Source organism: Mytilus trossulus, chromosome 4, assembly GCF_036588685.1.
Source record: "Mytilus trossulus isolate FHL-02 chromosome 4, PNRI_Mtr1.1.1.hap1, whole genome shotgun sequence".
Taxonomy (NCBI): domain Eukaryota; kingdom Metazoa; phylum Mollusca; class Bivalvia; order Mytilida; family Mytilidae; genus Mytilus; species Mytilus trossulus.
The window spans coordinates 65,286,556-65,304,019 of record NC_086376.1 but is presented as its reverse complement, the minus strand read 5'-3'; the positions used below and the strand labels follow the sequence as shown (position 1 = coordinate 65,304,019).

At 31.6% G+C, this 17,464-nt stretch overlaps 1 protein-coding gene across 1 annotated transcript in view; it reads left to right on the top strand.

Moving 5' to 3' along the window:
- The window catches only part of LOC134715768 (uncharacterized), a 134,229-nt gene extending 117,900 nt beyond the window's left edge, over window positions 1-16,329 (top strand). The window contains exons 92-110 of the mRNA XM_063578195.1: window positions 311-511; window positions 853-1,056; window positions 1,893-2,099; window positions 2,487-2,615; window positions 3,132-3,344; window positions 3,981-4,187; window positions 4,890-5,093; window positions 5,858-5,962; window positions 6,282-6,422; window positions 6,950-7,138; window positions 7,619-7,766; window positions 8,274-8,437; window positions 8,731-9,000; window positions 9,525-9,807; window positions 10,459-10,791; window positions 11,690-11,993; window positions 12,820-12,971; window positions 13,788-13,927; window positions 14,374-16,329. Coding sequence (XP_063434265.1) covers window positions 311-511; window positions 853-1,056; window positions 1,893-2,099; window positions 2,487-2,615; window positions 3,132-3,344; window positions 3,981-4,187; window positions 4,890-5,093; window positions 5,858-5,962; window positions 6,282-6,422; window positions 6,950-7,138; window positions 7,619-7,766; window positions 8,274-8,437; window positions 8,731-9,000; window positions 9,525-9,807; window positions 10,459-10,791; window positions 11,690-11,993; window positions 12,820-12,971; window positions 13,788-13,927; window positions 14,374-14,697 — 3,918 coding nt within the window. The 3' untranslated portion in view covers window positions 14,698-16,329. The remainder of the gene's footprint in view (window positions 1-310; window positions 512-852; window positions 1,057-1,892; window positions 2,100-2,486; window positions 2,616-3,131; window positions 3,345-3,980; window positions 4,188-4,889; window positions 5,094-5,857; window positions 5,963-6,281; window positions 6,423-6,949; window positions 7,139-7,618; window positions 7,767-8,273; window positions 8,438-8,730; window positions 9,001-9,524; window positions 9,808-10,458; window positions 10,792-11,689; window positions 11,994-12,819; window positions 12,972-13,787; window positions 13,928-14,373) is intronic.
- Window positions 16,330-17,464: the final 1,135 nt, after the last annotated feature.

Sequence of the window (17,464 nt, the reverse complement as noted above, 5' to 3'; positions counted from 1 at the left end):
TTTATTTTTTAGAAATAACAGCAGATCTAATAATAATCATATATACCTATGTTATTCCATCTAGATCTTTACTTGGTGAAGCATATAATATTCCAGAGTTCTCAAAATATTTGTTAACCTGGTGGTCATTAGGACTATCACTATTTTTGGTGATTGTGACTGACAGAATAACTAGTTTTTCGAGACTTTCGATTTTCTGTTGACTAATAGATGATTGAATTAAACGTTTACAAAAGCATCGAAATATTACATATCACATCTGTGTTATACATATTATAACTACTTTTCAATTAATTTTTTTCCATTATAGGCTGAAGACAATGGACTTCCGCCATTACCTGAAGGAGAAGGAGACAACCATGCTGATGTTAAGATCAGAATGACTCAATCCACATTCGACACTCTGCAGGCAGAGAATACCGCTGGAACGGCTAAAGGAGAAATGGACATGGAGCACAATCTCTCCGATGAAGAAAGGAAACAAATGTCAGAAAAACTCAAAGATCATCTGGTTAGTTTCTGGAAATGTTTTGATTTAAGTTGAATCTAATATTAGCGGATACTTTATTTCTGTTTGAGGTTTGCTTGTTTAACATACTTTTTATGTATCTTTTAAAAAAAGACAATTCAAACATTCTCATTTCTAAGTAATCCTAATTTTTATTCTTGCATAACAAGGGGAAAAAATTAAACGAAAGGTAGAAAAAAATTTAACATCCTGACAAATTGATGCAGAATAATTTTTCATTTTGTTACATATTCTGTTTCTAACAATTTACAAATTGGTATAACAGTTTACCAAATTGAAATGATAAAAAAAATTTATATAAGTTTTATCAAACCTATTTATAGGATCGACTTCAACAACAAGGAATTATCACAGACAAGCAGAAGACAGAAGTGTTACAGAAACACATGGAACATGAGATGAATCTAGACAAATTACATAAACAAAGACGTGAACAACAGTTGGCTCACATGAGAGAAAAGATGGCAGAAAGAAAGAAGAAAAAACTAAGAAAACTGCAAAACCAACATGATGCTGAGATGAGTGAGGTAATTTATGCTGCAAAGTTCTTTTTTGATATTTATAAAATAATATTTATATTGAAATTGGACAATATTGAAGAGATCTTTTTGGCCTACAAAAAAGAATTATTACAACTTCAGCTGATTTTTAGGTCAAACGTATTTGTTTCAGTAAAATCCAATTATGACATCAACTATTCTTTCTTTCCTCTGAATTGCCTATTGTATCATCACAGAAAAAAAGGTGATCATTACTTATGAAGTCACATACAATTCTTTTTGCATATCCTTGATACAAAAAGAATTAAGCCTGTCTCCATATTACTGTAAATTCAGAAATTATTGTGAGGTTTTTATTGAAAATTGCAATTAAATAGGATTTTTCACAAAATCATAAAAAAATTAAAATCGCATTTAAGTCTTAATTAAATGATATTATTGCAAAAATAAATGCACACAATAATTTCTGAAATTGCAGTATCTAAAAATCATGGAAGAAACACGTGTTCACACTAAACCTCTTGCAATACGCTTTTTATGCCCCACCTACGATAGTAGAGGGGCATTATGTTTTCTGGTCTGTGCGTCCGTTCGTCCATCCATTCGTCCGTCTGTCTGTCCCGCTTCAGGTTAAAGTTTTTTGTCAAGGTAGTTTTTGATGAAGTTGAAGTCCAATCAACTTCAAACTTAGTACACATGTTCCCTATGATATGATCTTTCTAATTTTAATGCCAAATTAGAGTTTTTATCTCATTGTCACGGTCCACTGAACATATGAAAGTATGAGGGGGGCATTCGTGTACTGAGGACACATTCTTGTTTCCACTTGAGACAGTTAAATCCATATTTAATGTACATTACAGCTGTCATCCAAGATGATTGAGAGTGGAAACACAGATGATTTAGAAAAAGAACTTGAATACTTAAAGAAACTACACCAACAGGAGATGGAAGCTGCTGAGGCAGACATGAATGCAGAAGAAAATGAACATCTCAAAACAATCAGTAAATCTATTGATGATGAACACACTGGTGCTCTTAAACAGAAACACAGGGATGTTCTCAAAAATGTAAGTTGTTTTTTCTGTAATACTATGATATTTCTTTTAAATAGAAGCCATTTTTTCTACAGAAAGATAGGGAATATCTCACAAATGTATGAAAACAGATATTTTGAAATACATTAGATAAGTAATATCTGATCTTAAAGACACAGGGATAAACACAGTTTTATGCATTAGAATAAGGACAGATTTTTACAAGATAAAAACTTAAAGATCTCACATAACATAGGGAACCATTATACAAATACGATAACAAAATAATGTGTCAAATTTCCTTTTTTATGTGATGGCTGGAATATTTTAAAATCAACAAATGTACAGAACGAAAAAAGTAGTTTGGTTAGAATTTACAATGTACAAAATATTTTGACCTCTAACATCCTTGTTTTATAGCTTGTTGATAACTGCCCTGAAGTACAAAAGGTCACTATGCAGAGACTGATGGACGATTATAGAAAAGATATGGAGGTACTCAACCAAGACCTCAGCCTTGAAAGGAACAGACAACTTAGTGAAACAGACGTAAGCATTTAAAATAGTCAACAGTTTATTCCATTGGTCTATTTGAATAAGAGTTGAATGATTTACAGCTTGTGTTATATAAAATATAAGGATTAGCTTGCAGTGTTGTAATATTTTGTTATTCCAACTCTTAGTGTTAGTCTTCCATCACAATGTATTTTCATATGTTAATAGTAAGGCTTTACCAAATGCTGAACATATTTTTATGCAGCATGATTAAGCATGCAATACAGATAAAATCTTGTTTGAAATATTTGACATTTTTGTTTATAAGATATGTCCTGATTCTCTAATAAATTGGGATTTAACAGTAGGTTATAGTGTTTGCGTCCATTTTGTGGTAGACAATGGTGTTTGCAGCCTTGAGATTTGCCTACTCTAATACATCATAATAAAAAGAAATGAAACAATTTGAAAGCAAGGAACTTGAAAATTATTTGTTCTTTTAATCTGCACTGATCTAAATTGATATTGCTTGACAAAATCACCTAAATATGAATCTATCTTTTATTCTAGGCTAAACTTGCAGCAAGAAGAGCAAGAAGATTACAGGAAAATCAGAGAAGAACAGATGAAAATGAGGCTCAGAGATTAATGGCTGAACAAAATAAACAACTGAGATCAGGTGGTGTGACCTCCTCAGATGTGCCACCAGATTCTGACCTTTCACATGTGCCAGAGGTCAAATATGTAGAGTCTGCTGAAGGCAAAGCTTTGAAAAACCAGCATGTAAGTTTCAGAGAACATCATATTGTAACTTTTTAGTGATTTGTCACTTTTTTTGCACTGCATATTATTGGTTAGCAAGAATGTATTAAAAAATATGAGAGACAGTTCGCTTTTAATAAGATCTTTTCCACTTATTTTGTATAGAAATACTGTCTTAGGTTGCCAGAGTTTGGACCTGATGAACTAGTGCAAAGTAACAATTTCATACCTTGGTGTTATCTTTTCTGAACATATTTTTGCAACAATTTTTAAACTTTTCGACCAATGCTTTACAAATTAACTTTAATATGTTGTTAAGGATGATAAAATGGTAGTCAAATTTGATATTGACAATTTTCACTTTTACTCTTTAATTGATTGCCATTGGCACTTTATCTTTTTTTTCCTTCAATAACTGTGAACTATTTAACCAATGCTTTTCAAAGTTTATTATGTTGTTACTGATAACCAAATGGAGTTCAGGTTGGTGTTGACTGTTTTGCTGTAAATTCGACAATTCTTTTCTTATTTAAATATTTAGAATAGGTTGACTTTTGGTTATAATACTTTTTGGGAAATTAGAAGCATTATTATGTATTAGTTGAACCTTTCATAGTGGTTTTTGATTTTACTGTAGTTATTGACATTAACTTGCAGGAACGTACCCGAGAGGAATTACGCAAACAACACAAACATAATAGAGATCAGATGGCAGAGAAGTTGGACAATGAGGCTCAAAAACAAGAACAAGAATTACGTAGAGAACATGAGTCAGAGAAAGAAAAACAGCTGAGAGAAAAAAGAAATAGACAAGCTGCTGAAATGGCTTCTAGAAAAGACCTGTCTGATGACCAATTGAAAGCAGTAAGTTTCTTGAAAAGATTTTTAAAAATGCATTTTGTAATAGAAGTTAAATAAATGGAAAAAGGCTTTGAACCATAATCATGAAGCCATTATAATTCAATAACACAACAAATCTTATTGGGTTAGCTAGCTGTATAGAAGTCAAACTTCATATTCAAGATATATAATATTTATTAAGCTGTGTTATCTTTTGGTGATGCTGAATCCATGAAAAAAGGAAGAAAGAAGTAACATGGGAGACAACTCCAGTTACTAATTATAAAGATTTGCTATTAGTTTAACCTTAATCAAAACATATGTTACAACTTTAACATTGTTAATGCCATCATGAAATATAATTACAATTGTAACTTTTATATGTTGAAAAGATTAGAACATTTATGTAAGTGAATGATTAAACTGCATTGAATCTGATATGGGAAGGAAGAACAGGCCAGGTAATAAAATGCCCCTCTTCTATCACAGCTGGAATACTATTATTAGGGTGGTAAAGGGTTATTTTCGTGCAACATGTTTCTTTGTCATTTTTTTTTATGTGCAGCCTAAAAATGTTTGTTATACTCTGTGTTTCGTGAAATCAGTAAAAAGATTAATGTGTAAGATAGTTTCAATATTCATCATGAAATGGCAAATTTTATTATGCGTTCTTCCATGCAAATATCCCCACTTTACGCCCCTTTAATATGTATAAATGTTTTTTAGCTAATGGCCAGTCATGAACAGGAGCTGGATGACTTAGCTGAACGTCTTGAATCAGATAGAGACCGTCAATACCTTAACCTGAGAGATAAACTAGCCAAGAAGAGGAAACAAAAGATGGAAGAACTCAGACGTAAACAAGATGTTGATCTTACCAAGGAAATGATAGAACAGAAGAAAGAAATGGATGGAATCAGAATGAAACAGGTATGTTGTAAAAAAATTTAATTCATTGAGTAAACTGCTTATAAAGTTATCGATCAAGTATGTTACTGTATGTATATCTTGTATCTGGTTGCATTGAGTGTGTAGGCAAAGGTTATATCTTTGTTTAGCTTGCTTGTTAGCCGAAGTCGAACTGTGAAGTCATTATTATCTTAGGTAAACTACCCTCCTGTAAGAGTAGACTAGTCCAACAGATAACCTATGTATCTGTCTGTAGGACTACGCTTCTTTGGAAGGAGGATAGTATACCCTACCCTATAATGACTTCACAGTTCAGCTAGCCAGCAAGCTAACCAAAGAAATTACCTTCGCCTACACACTCATTGAAATCGGCTGTAATATTAAGACTTATTGTCTTAATTTGTTGAAAATTGTGTTATGTGAAATCAGTAATCTGTCACATTGTGTTTTTTTAAAACATATTTATTTGAGAAAATATATACAAAACTTATTGCATGCATTTAGTATTAGGATTTTTAAGAATGGACAAAAATATGAATTTGATAATTTTGATTTCATTAAAATTCCAACTGCAATTTTTTTTTTATCAGATATAAGAATGCATGTTATTATAATGGTGATCTCCTTGTTCATAATTTTTACAATTAAGTCCTCACAACAACTTCTTAATTTATAGTAAAACTATGTATGTCAATCTGTGTCTATCTATCACAGTTGGTTTTCTATATTTCCATAATGTGACAGTTTCATGTACAACATAATTTTACAGTAATTTTTATTTATAGGCAAAGGGTGCAGAAAAACAAGCTATAGCTGAAGGCATTAAACAGAATGGTGAAGAGGATAGTGACAAGGTCATCAAAGCTGTCCTAGCTAACAGACAAGCTCAAGTAAGATCATATGGCACATTTTTTTTTAATAATCTTTAAATGTCAACAAATATTTACAAAAAAAACACACTCAGAAATATTAAATGTAGGGATTTCTTATTAATTTTTTAAAGAAGAAAGGTAATGTTTCCTAATCTATTTTTTTTAATCATTTCAATACATTTTATAAACTGAGTATTATCTTCTTGAAATTTTGAGAAAAAAATCAACATAGTGTCATATCTCTTCCTTTGATAAGGCTTGAAATACCCAAGCCAAGGTCCCAATTGTTGATTTAAAGGTTGTAATGGTGCTTTAATATAATATGCTATAATTACAGGAGTTGAGTGATTTGGACAAAGAGTTTGCTGCCAAGAAAAAGATCATGGTTGATGATGCTCTAAGTAAACTTCACGATAAATATGATAAACTAAGAGATCAGACGCTGAAGAGGCACCAGGAGGAATTAGCTGCATTAAATGTATGTCAAGTAATTAATCTTCTCCTTTGTAATTTGACATTGATGATTTTTATTTGAGAAAACGATATCGTTATTTTCGCGGTGTAAAATTTGGGGATTTTCATTAAATATGGTATACGAAATATATTGGCGGTCATTACTTTGGTGGATTCAAAATTTTTATCAATACTTTTCCAAGTGCCGTTTTGAATTGGCAGCATTTATTTTGGCGATTCTGTTCTATCTGTGAAAATAACTAGCTATACGGTAATTGAAAGAAATCAGATATCTAAGGCAAAAGACAAAATGAGAATTGACTTAGTTACTCAAGCAAAGGTTACATTTATACCATATTGTAACAAATGTAAAGAAAGCTATTTGAATTTTGGAATTTTAAAACATCTATATTTCTTCAACCTTTTTTGAATGCAAATTAACACCAACAAAATTATACTACAAATAGATGACTTTTTTTTTTAATTGTTGGATTGCTGTAGTTTCCATTTTTCGTTCCTTTTTATATACATATGGCTAACTTTAAATTATAGAAAAAAGGTCTTAGTCCAGAAGAACTACAACACCAGAGGAACCAGTTGTTGAACCAGCATCAATTAGAGTTATCCTCCCTTGATAAGAAATTGTCTTCTGAAGAACAAGATATAGAGAAAGGAGCCTTGGCAGATTGGGAAGTGGAATATGCCAAAGCTAAACTGAACCTCAAGGAAAAACATTATAGGGTAAATAATGGGTACCAGTTAGATAGGAGGTGAAAAATATAAGTCATACAAGTGAGAGGTTTGGCTAGCTATAAAACCAGGTTTAATCTTCCATTTTCTATGTAATGAAATGTCTGTACCAAGTCAGGAATTTGACATTTTTTTTTAATTCGTTTGATGTGGTTGAGCTTTTAACTTTGCCATTTGTGAAAGGACTTTCTGTTTCAAGTTTTCCTTGGACTTTGGTATTTTGGTATTTTACTTGAATGAAGCATAAACATTTTTATTTTCGAGATTTGAAATTTCAAAATCTTACCAAAGTCCTCACCATGATCTTGTTTCTTTGATTCCCATATTTTTTTTTATCACAGTGCAATATGGATGGCTAAATGTAAACACTACTTGGAAGGAAACTATGAATGTCAACAAAGTCTATTTTGATCTGATTTTATATGGATATAAATAATGCTTATCGAATGTTTTTTTTTTCTTGTTGTGTAGGAGTTTGCTGCTGCTCTGAAGGAATTCTCACCAGGACATGATGGAGTAAAGGAGGCTGAGAATAATGCTGAAGAACTGGCTTCATTAAAACATGATCTGGAGAAGAAACGCAAAGAAGAAGAAGCCAAACTAAAGAAAGAACAAGATGGTAAGATAGACCATGCCTGATGAGTACTAAATGATAAGATTTTGGGACAATTATTTTTAATTAAAAGATTAATTGTTTCCCTTAATTAACAAAAGAGATTTTAATTTTTTTCTTTTATGAATGAATGGTTGTGTTAAGGATTGCACATGAGGTGTTCCCGCTACCACTCTCTATGTACACGATGTCAGTGTTGTTGTGATATTATCTATTCAGAGTTCCAATACAAGTATCATTGCTAGCAGACGTTCTTATTTCTAAGCCTCAATTTGGGTCCAATACAACACTCTACGATAGGTTGACCTAGGGTCATTGGGTTGACATAGGACAGTCTGATGTGACGACATTTGCTTTTTTCTTGGAAAATGAATTAATTAAAAATCATAATTATATATGGCAAGAGACCAATCAGAAAACTTCTAAGATATTTTTTTTTTAATATTTCAAACTTGCGAATTTCTGTTTTAAATGTGAGAAGACAAAAAGATACATTTTATTTGATGATTACAGATTTTGAGAAGAATGAAAAGAAGAGACTAGATGAAGAATTGAAGGCCTATGAGAAGCAACTTGAACAAGAAACACAGAAAGAAAAAGAAAAACATGATAAAAATGTTGACTCGTTGAACAAACGTAAAGAAGATCTCATAAAGGAAAGAAAACTGAAGATGAAGGTAAATAAGTATTTAATTCTTGTAAAAATACAAATACTGTGTATTCATTTATCTTTGTAAAGGTAACCTTTCATGTATTATTGGGGATAAGAAAGATGATGTCAAAATAAAAAAAAAGACATCAAAAAGCATTAAAAGGTATTATATGATAACATAACTAATTAGATTTAAAATTTATACTTTGTGAAACTGTATGTTATCAGTGCACAAATGGAAATCATAACATTGTGTTCAATATAATTCTTAAACTAAATATCATGTTTACTAAGATAACAATATTAAACAATTTATAGGAAGAACTAGACAAATTGAAGCAGTCAGGAGCCAGTGAAGATGATCAAAAGAGACTGATTGAGCAGTATGAAAAAGATCTACAAAGCATACTTAATAAAATGGAGGCTGACAAGATCAGAATGCAGAGCAATCTACAGGAGAGATTGAAGAAGAAAAGAGAGGAGAGAATGAGGTCAAAGAAAGTAGAAATGAAGGAGAATAGTGAAGATCAGAAACATGAGATGGACATGAGACAGAAGGCAGAATCTAACAGACTGAAAAATGAAGAGGTAATTATATTAAAAATTAGTATTTTTACAAATTGAATAGCATACTGTGGATTCATTTATTTTCCTTGTTACCAATTTTCGTGGATTGACCAAAACTTACATTTTTGTGGATATTTACATTAGTGGTTTTGGCAAAGTCTGCATGCATTCCTTCAGAAAATTTGTAATTCGTTGAACATTTTAATTTGTGGTTCCCCTGTGCTAACGAAATCTACAAAAATTAGTAACTAACAAATATTTAATGAATCCACAGTTCTGTAGATGTGGGAATTTTTCCAATAAGCTTCTTTGATTAATTGATTATATAACTTCTTGTAAATATGTATACTGGTGTAAGCACATTAGAATAGACACAAGAAAAACTAAAATAATATCTCTTAAACCAGTTTTGTCCTAGATATCAACAAATTTAAACTCTTTGAAAATTTACCATAGTGATAATGTGTAATTTTTCAAACATATACAAAACTAATGTTTCTTTAATCCCTTTTCTATAAAATTTATATATTGTAATTTGTTTCCAGGCAATTGCATTGCAACAGAAGATAAACAGTGGTTATGTACCTATGCCTACACGACCTTCACCTCAAGGTCAAGCAGCAGACGACACTACCAAAACTACTGGCCCTTCATCATCAGGACAACCAGACCTTCCCCAGTCCTACTCAATGGCAGCTCCATTGAATGAGGCTGAGCTGATGGCATTGCTGATGGCTTCACCAATGTACCAGAAATTGGAAGACATCAAAAAATCAATGGCAAATGGAGCTCACACACAACCATCTGGTAAACATCCAATGGAACCAGGTAAGTCATGTGACTTCGTGTGTAATGTATCAAGAAATGAAAGTTTCTTTTTATAGTTAAATCCGATGTTTAAAGGATCCAGATTTATCTATCAATGGTTAAAAGTTTTTGAAATTTCTACAGATAATATAAATTGCTAGAAATTTCATAAAAGGTTATAAATTATACGAAAACTATAGGAATTAGATGGTCAACCAGTAGTTTACTACAAGCAAAAATACCATGGACAATATCGTATAGATAAATGTAAAAATAAGAAGATGTGGTATGATTATCAATGAGACAACTCTCCACAAAAGCCAAATAAAAAAAGAAGTTAACAACTATAGGTCACTATATGGCCTGCCAAAATTAGCAAAACCCATACCACACAGCCAGCTTTAAAAGGCTCTGAAAAGACAAATGTAAAACAATTCAATCAAATGTTTTAAATGTTCTGCAAAGTGAAGCAGGTATATTACTGGGAAGTTTTGTCAAATTAGTAATATGCCAGGTTTTTTAATCATAAATGTCCCTTTTTGCATTCATCAGACACTGTAATATGAGTTATTTTGTTGAAGGGCTTATCAATATTTCTGTTATTTTCTTGTGGTACATTATTCTAAATTTTAACTTTAAATTAAAGAAAAAATTATATTTGCATATTTGCAGGTAAAGGTTTCCAGGAAGATAAGGATGCAGAATGGGGTAGCGATGATGTGCTGCAGCCGGTCGATTTGAATCAACTTAATGCTCGAACATTTGTAGTGTATAAATTTGGTTCTTTCGTAGCCGATCTTGTTGCTTCAAGATGTCGACATGCACCAGTTACTATCTTACTTGCCAATAAAATTCCACCAAGTAGTGAACTGGCTAGAAACCAGTATAGGAACTCCTTCCATTTTGATGCCAACAACAGGATCCTGTACATCAGGACAGCTAGACTGGATACTGTTGGTGATTTCATAGTTGTGCTGGTCCACACTATGGCTCACATTAAAGCAGGTAAGTGAATCTATAAAAGAACTGGGGCAATATGGCAATTGTTTCTCCATAGGTGGTAGTGGTAACATTTTCTTCTTTAGCTCTGTCCGTATCGTAAACTTGGATATGTGTGATGGCCCGTTTTCGAAGCTGAGTCATTTTCACATATGTGGTTAAATTTATTTGATAACTCCATAGTTTTTACACATTCATTCTTTGGTCCTTTACTTTCCAAATCAACACAAATGGTTAAGCTCAGTCACTTGTTTAAAATGTAAACATATCCAATATCACAACACATAGACTATTTGTTCACACACAACTTTTGTTTTCCTCAATTGGAGGAGTATTAGGGCTATTGAACAAACTACAGAGAATGCACTTAAGTAGCCATGAATTGTTGATCAAATTGTCACTAGAACAACCAGTGGCGGATCCAGAACTTTTCCTAAGGGGGGCCCGCTGACTGACCTAAGGGGGGGGGCCGCTCCAGTCATGCTTGAATGATTCCCTATGTAATCAACCAAATTTTTCCCACGAAAGGGGGGGCCTGTGCCCCCCAGGGCATTCCCTGGATCCGCCTATGACAACTACATCTTAAGTAGAGTGAATTTGATATCTTTTAATTTATATGCACATACATCTTTATTTATCAAGGAAGACTTTCGTGCAACTGTCTAGATGAAGAACATCAATAAGAGTACTATTCATGGTTACTTCACATTATCATTAAACACTGTAAGGTTGGACATTTTGATAAAGTGCCTATCTGTTTGATTAATTTTTGCAATAAGAATAATTAATGTTGATCAGCAGTAATATAGAAAATTAAACCTTTTATTCAGGCTTAGAACTTATATCACAAATCTTATACTCTGCCAAAATACAATGTAACTTTTTTTATGAATTTTGTTTGCAGGTGATTTGAGGGATGATAGCAATCCAGATTTCTTAAGAGAGTATCACAGAGCGCTGGCCGTTGTCTGTGATGACTTGTTCTTTGCCCGATATCGTCAATCATCTGGAATCTCTAAGACTCTCGCCAAAAAGAATCCAGGAGTAAGTGTAGAGCATGCAGCTCTCCAATTGTTGCAGGCAATGTTTGGAGACTGTCGCACAGAAGATGAGAAAATGAAAGTAGTGGAAGACTTGTTGGATGTTAAATTACTTCCTGGTACAGATACAGAAGGAGTCCACTTCAACAAGGAAAGAATGCAACAGAGGTAACTACATAGTTCTTACCAGCAGACGGGAAAGTCAGCCATCAAGAAAGCATAAATATTTTAAAATAGACTTTATTCCTATAACTTTGGATTCATTTATTTTGGGTATCAATTTTCATGGATTTAGTAAAACTTCCATTTTCAAGGATATTAGATTTTGTGGTTTACTATTAGTCAGCACACATTTATATGGAACATTTGTAATTTGTTGTACACTTAAATCCATGGTTTCCCAGTACCCATGAAATCCATGAAAAATTGGTATCCAATGAATAATAATGAATCCACAGTAATAGAAAACAATGTTTCATTGATAAAAAAAAATGTTAAAGTTCTGCATGTCCTGTTTGATAATGATATTGTGCTGTTGTTGGAAAGGATTGGGCATAATCTTGAATGAGTTAATTCATTTAGATAAATGTTAAATAACCATAGGATAATAAAAAAAATTATTTGAAATGATAAGAAAATTATCACAAAAAAACACAAATAAAGTTTGTTTTACAAATAAAATCAGAAAACTACTATAGCTCATAGGCATTTTAAGATTGACTGAACAAATATTTAGTCATTCTTTAGGAAGATAAAAAAAACTGTATTAATTCAATTAAAAATTCAGATTCCATCATATTTTTTTGTTTCTTGTGCATTACTCTGCTGCAGAGTTTATAGACATACTTTTGTTCCTTTTTTCCATTTTGATTCTTGAAGAAACCTGACTTAAAGCTCATTTGTATATTGAATTTTTTATAAATTTTTTAATGTATTTGTTATATATATGCTTATTCTTGACTTTTTCTAAATCTGATATATCTTTTATTTATAGATTAGCCAAATTCTCAAGTTTCTCAGCATCCAGTAAGCTTGTATCCATGTTGGGTGAAGAAGAAGACAAATTAAAACAGTCTAAGTCTCAAGGAGTTGCACCGTCAGTAGACGCCAGTCTTGGAGAACTCAGTCACAAATACTCTACTACAGGTATGTCATATTAGCCAGCAATGTTTTAAGGAGGGTTCCCAACCCAGGAGGAAGGGGCTTCCAACTTTATGATATATCGCCATTCAAATGTGTTCAACCCCAACCCTCCCTCTGGATCTGCCAATGATAGCATAGATCAAACATGTTGGTAGACACTAACTTTTGACATGTTAACCTTTTGTTATTTAGCTGTTTGTGTCTTAGTTCAAGGTTTTCAAAGCCAGTAGCAGATTCAGCCCCACACCCCACTTCGATTGAACAATTTGATTTTTATATGACCACAAAAAAAAATTTGCGTCGTATGATGTTGTCATCTGCTTCGTCCGAAGACGCATTTAGTTTCCAGACAAAAACTTTAGTTTAAATTTTTAACAGCATGAAAGCATGAAAATCTCTATTCCTGCTCATTGGTATAACAATTACTGTCTAAGAATAACCAGCTGATTTTCTGTTTTTGAGGGAAATGGTATATTTGTGATTGTAGACACTTTTTCTGTGATAGTAGAAATTCTTTTAAGAACATTTTGTCGCTAGTAAGTCTGTGTTGTATTACCATATCTTCTAATTGCCTCAATAGTCTTTACCAAATGAATTTTTTAAAGATTTGTAAAATAAGTAGATGCCAATGAAAAGTTCCATCTTTAACAAATTGAAGTTTAACACGACTACAGGTGCAGGAGTTTCTCGGTGCATTTAAGACACATTTGTGGCTTTCGGCTGTTGTCTGCTCTATGGTCAAGTTGATGTCTCTAAATTGACACGTTCTCCATTTCCATTCTCAATTTAATTATTTTATGATACAAATTTATTATTCAGATACTGCTTCATCAGTACCACAGCCACCTATGAATTTTGTAACAGCTAATATGACAGGACATGCCTTGTGGCAGACATTTGTCAACAGACAAGACCCTGACCAGGAACCAGAAACACCAGTACAACCAATAGATACTCAGGTTAGTACTGATATCTAGGTCTTGGAGAACTTCAATATTATAAGTATTTTAGAGAAGTCACTGTATTAAAAACAGGATTTATTATAAATTTCTTGAAAAAAGAGGTATTTTTTATGATTGAAAATAATGCTGTAAGAATGGAAGCTCTCCTTGTGCCAGCATGAGATTAAAAAATGAAGGGTATGCAGATGTTCTGCTTTTGTATTCATGTTAAGAGAGAAGGATGTTTTATGTTTGTTATAATATACATCATTTTATGTTTTTGGCATTTATGTATTTAAAAGTACTCAATAAAAGTCTCAATAAATACTCAGTGATCATGAGATTATGCCTCTAGTTTATTTATACATGTAAATATAATTTCCAACAAAATTTAATTATACTTCTGTAAGGATATAAAATTCGAAAAAACTATCATTAAAAAAACAAAAAAATTTGCCTTTTAGGAATCATTACAAGATGCCTATGACAATCTGTGTGAAGATTTCACCACAATAAACAAAGAACTTGTAGAACTGCAGGATAGTTCCAAAGCACTAGAAGAACTGTCAGCTGGCTCTGATGGAAAGTCAGGCAAACAATCTAGTGATTCCACTGAAAAGATGGCTACTTACAAAGAAAGAATATCCAAACTTGAAATCCAAAAGAAACAAACCGCTGAAAAAATTGATGAATGTTTGAAGAAAATGGAACAGAAAACTGTATCGACTATAGAACCAGAAAGATATGAAGATAAAATACCAAAATCTGGGAAGAAGTCCAAGAAATAAACTCTTCATCATGTGAATTGACATCGAACTATGCATTATGTTTGTGATACAAATACAAGTTTTGTTATAATGTATATCCATGGAACAGAGATGTGATTTTTTTTAAAGATTTCACTTCTTTAACATTTCACTGTTTTGTAATTTAAAAATCAAGATCATGACATTGAATGATTCAGAATATAACGATTAAAATTGATGATTAATCAGCAGTGAGACATGACGTTAATTTACATATTTTTTATCAATTTATCATGGATTTAACAATTTCTCAGCCTTTATAAATTTATTATATAATATGCTTGTAGTTTTATCATCTGGAAAGCTCTAATTAACAATTATCGTGACGACATTATTTATAATGAGAAGAAAATGACATTTTTAAAAAATATTTATTTAGAGTTATTTATCGTAATTTAGTAGATACTAATAAGCAAAGCTGTGATAAAATTGTAGTTAATTCCATCCATTTTTTTAATATTTATATCTGTTGTCTTGCATGATATAAGAGTAATCTTGATTTCCGTCCAGAATTCTGACAATCATAAAAAAGAGTGCCTTATCTTTCAAATATTTTTTTGTCAGCATTCCAATGTAATGCAGTCGTATTAAGGTATATTTTGTTAAGTTAATTAGTCAAGATTAGTTATATATTCTTAAACAATTTAAAAGTTACTTTACATATCTTTTAATTATGCAAGTTATCACTGAATAAAGATGTGGCTTTTGTTGTCATATGAAATCATTTGCATAATTTTGAATTGTTATAAGAAAAAAATTTCACATAGGCTATAGACAAGATTCCTTGGTTTTTAAGTAAGTTGTATGTAAGCTTTCAATTAAATTAAATTATTATTGTTTGTCTCTTTTTGATGAGAAATTATAGATAGGGCATGTTCAATTTTCAGATAAAAATGCTAACAAAGCATGAATTTGAAAATTATAAATTTTTTAGCATTTTACTGATCATATTTTTTACATTACTATCTGAGATTACTCTTTATTATGCTGTATATTTTGAAATGTACATTCCATTACTTTATTGACCTTTGAACCGTCCAAATTTACATTTTTATATTGTACATTATTCATATTATATTGCATTCAGATTTGATTAATTTATCAATGCCATCTAATTTTCTTATTTGAATGTCTTGTATTTGTATATAATCTTATTTCCGTGGCAATATTTTATTTCTGTTTCTTAATTGTTATTTATAAGCATAAAAATGTGCAATACTTGTCTCTTTTCATATGCACAATGTTTACATTTTCACAGATTAGAAATGGCAAAAATTAATCAAAATTTTGGTATCACCGACTTAGGTCTTCCTGAAATATTTCTAAATTAGTTTTTTAATTAGATTATATTATGTCTAGGTTAAATGATATCAATATAGTGTAAATTTCATATAACTGAATTAATTTTTTTTCTTTTAAATTTTGAGACCACTATTACCTCTATACCCTCATGAATTTTAAATAATTGCAATATGATTGGTTTAGCGATTAATCAAAGTCTATTCTGATTGGTTTAGAGATTAATCAAAGTCTTTCCTATTTGTCACTTTTATAGTGTCTCTGTACATGCATGTTACCATTTAATTTGTTGATAAATAAATATCTTTACCCATATTTTTGTTTGTCATTGAATCAGTCTTTTTAAAAACATAAAAAGTAGAAAAATACTATGAGCATTGGTAAAAAAAATATGAAACCTTTTAAAGCAATACATGTCAATGCAGATGCCCCATTATTTTGGTATCTAAACCAAGATTTGTTATTCCAACACAAATAAGAGAATGGAATATTCCCACACTATGATGACAATTTTCCTTAAGCCTCACTTTCAGTTTATAAATGATGTCCTCTCACTTAATAATTTTAGTTTGGCCACCATGTTGAATGCATCATATCTTTACTTATTTGTAGAAATTGGCAGTGATTGTTGGTTGAGAACAAAATTTTACTACAAAAGAGATGATTTTAGCGTTCGAATTTGAACATTCACATTTTTGTTGAGTCTGCAACTTTTGTTGAAGAAAGCTCGACATAGGGATAGTGATTCGGCGGCAGCGGCTACGGCGGCGGTGTTAGCTCACTTCTTAAAAGCTTTATTTTTTAGAAGATAGAAGACCTGGATGCTTGATACTTTGTTTATAGATGCCTCATGTTACGAACTTTCCGTCAGTCACATGTCCAATGTCCTTGACCTCATTTTCATGGTTCAGTGACTACTTGAAAAAAAAGTTAAGATTTTTTATACGACCGCAAAATTTGAAAAAATTTTCGTTGTATATTGCTATCACGTTGGCGTCGTCGTCGGTGTCCGAATACTTTTAGTTTTCGCACTCTAACTTAAGTAAAAGTGAATAGAAATCTATGAAATTTTAACACAAGGTTTATGACCACAAAAGAAAGGTTGGTATTGATTTTGGGAGTTTTGGTCCCAACATTTTAGGAATTAGGGGCCAAAAAGGGCCCAAATTAGCATTTTCTTGGTTTTCGCACTATCACTGTAGTTAAAGTTAATAGAAATCTATGAAATTTTGAAACAAGGTTTATGAAGACAAAAGAAAAGTTGGGATTGATTTTGGGAGTTGTGGTTTCATCATATTAGGAATTAGGGGCCAAAAAAGGGCCCAAATAAGCATTATTCTTGGTTTTCGCACAATAACTTTAGTTTAAGTAAATAGAAATCAATGAAATTTAAACACAATGTTTATGACCACAAAAGGAAGGTTGGTATTGATTTTTTGGAGTTGAGGTC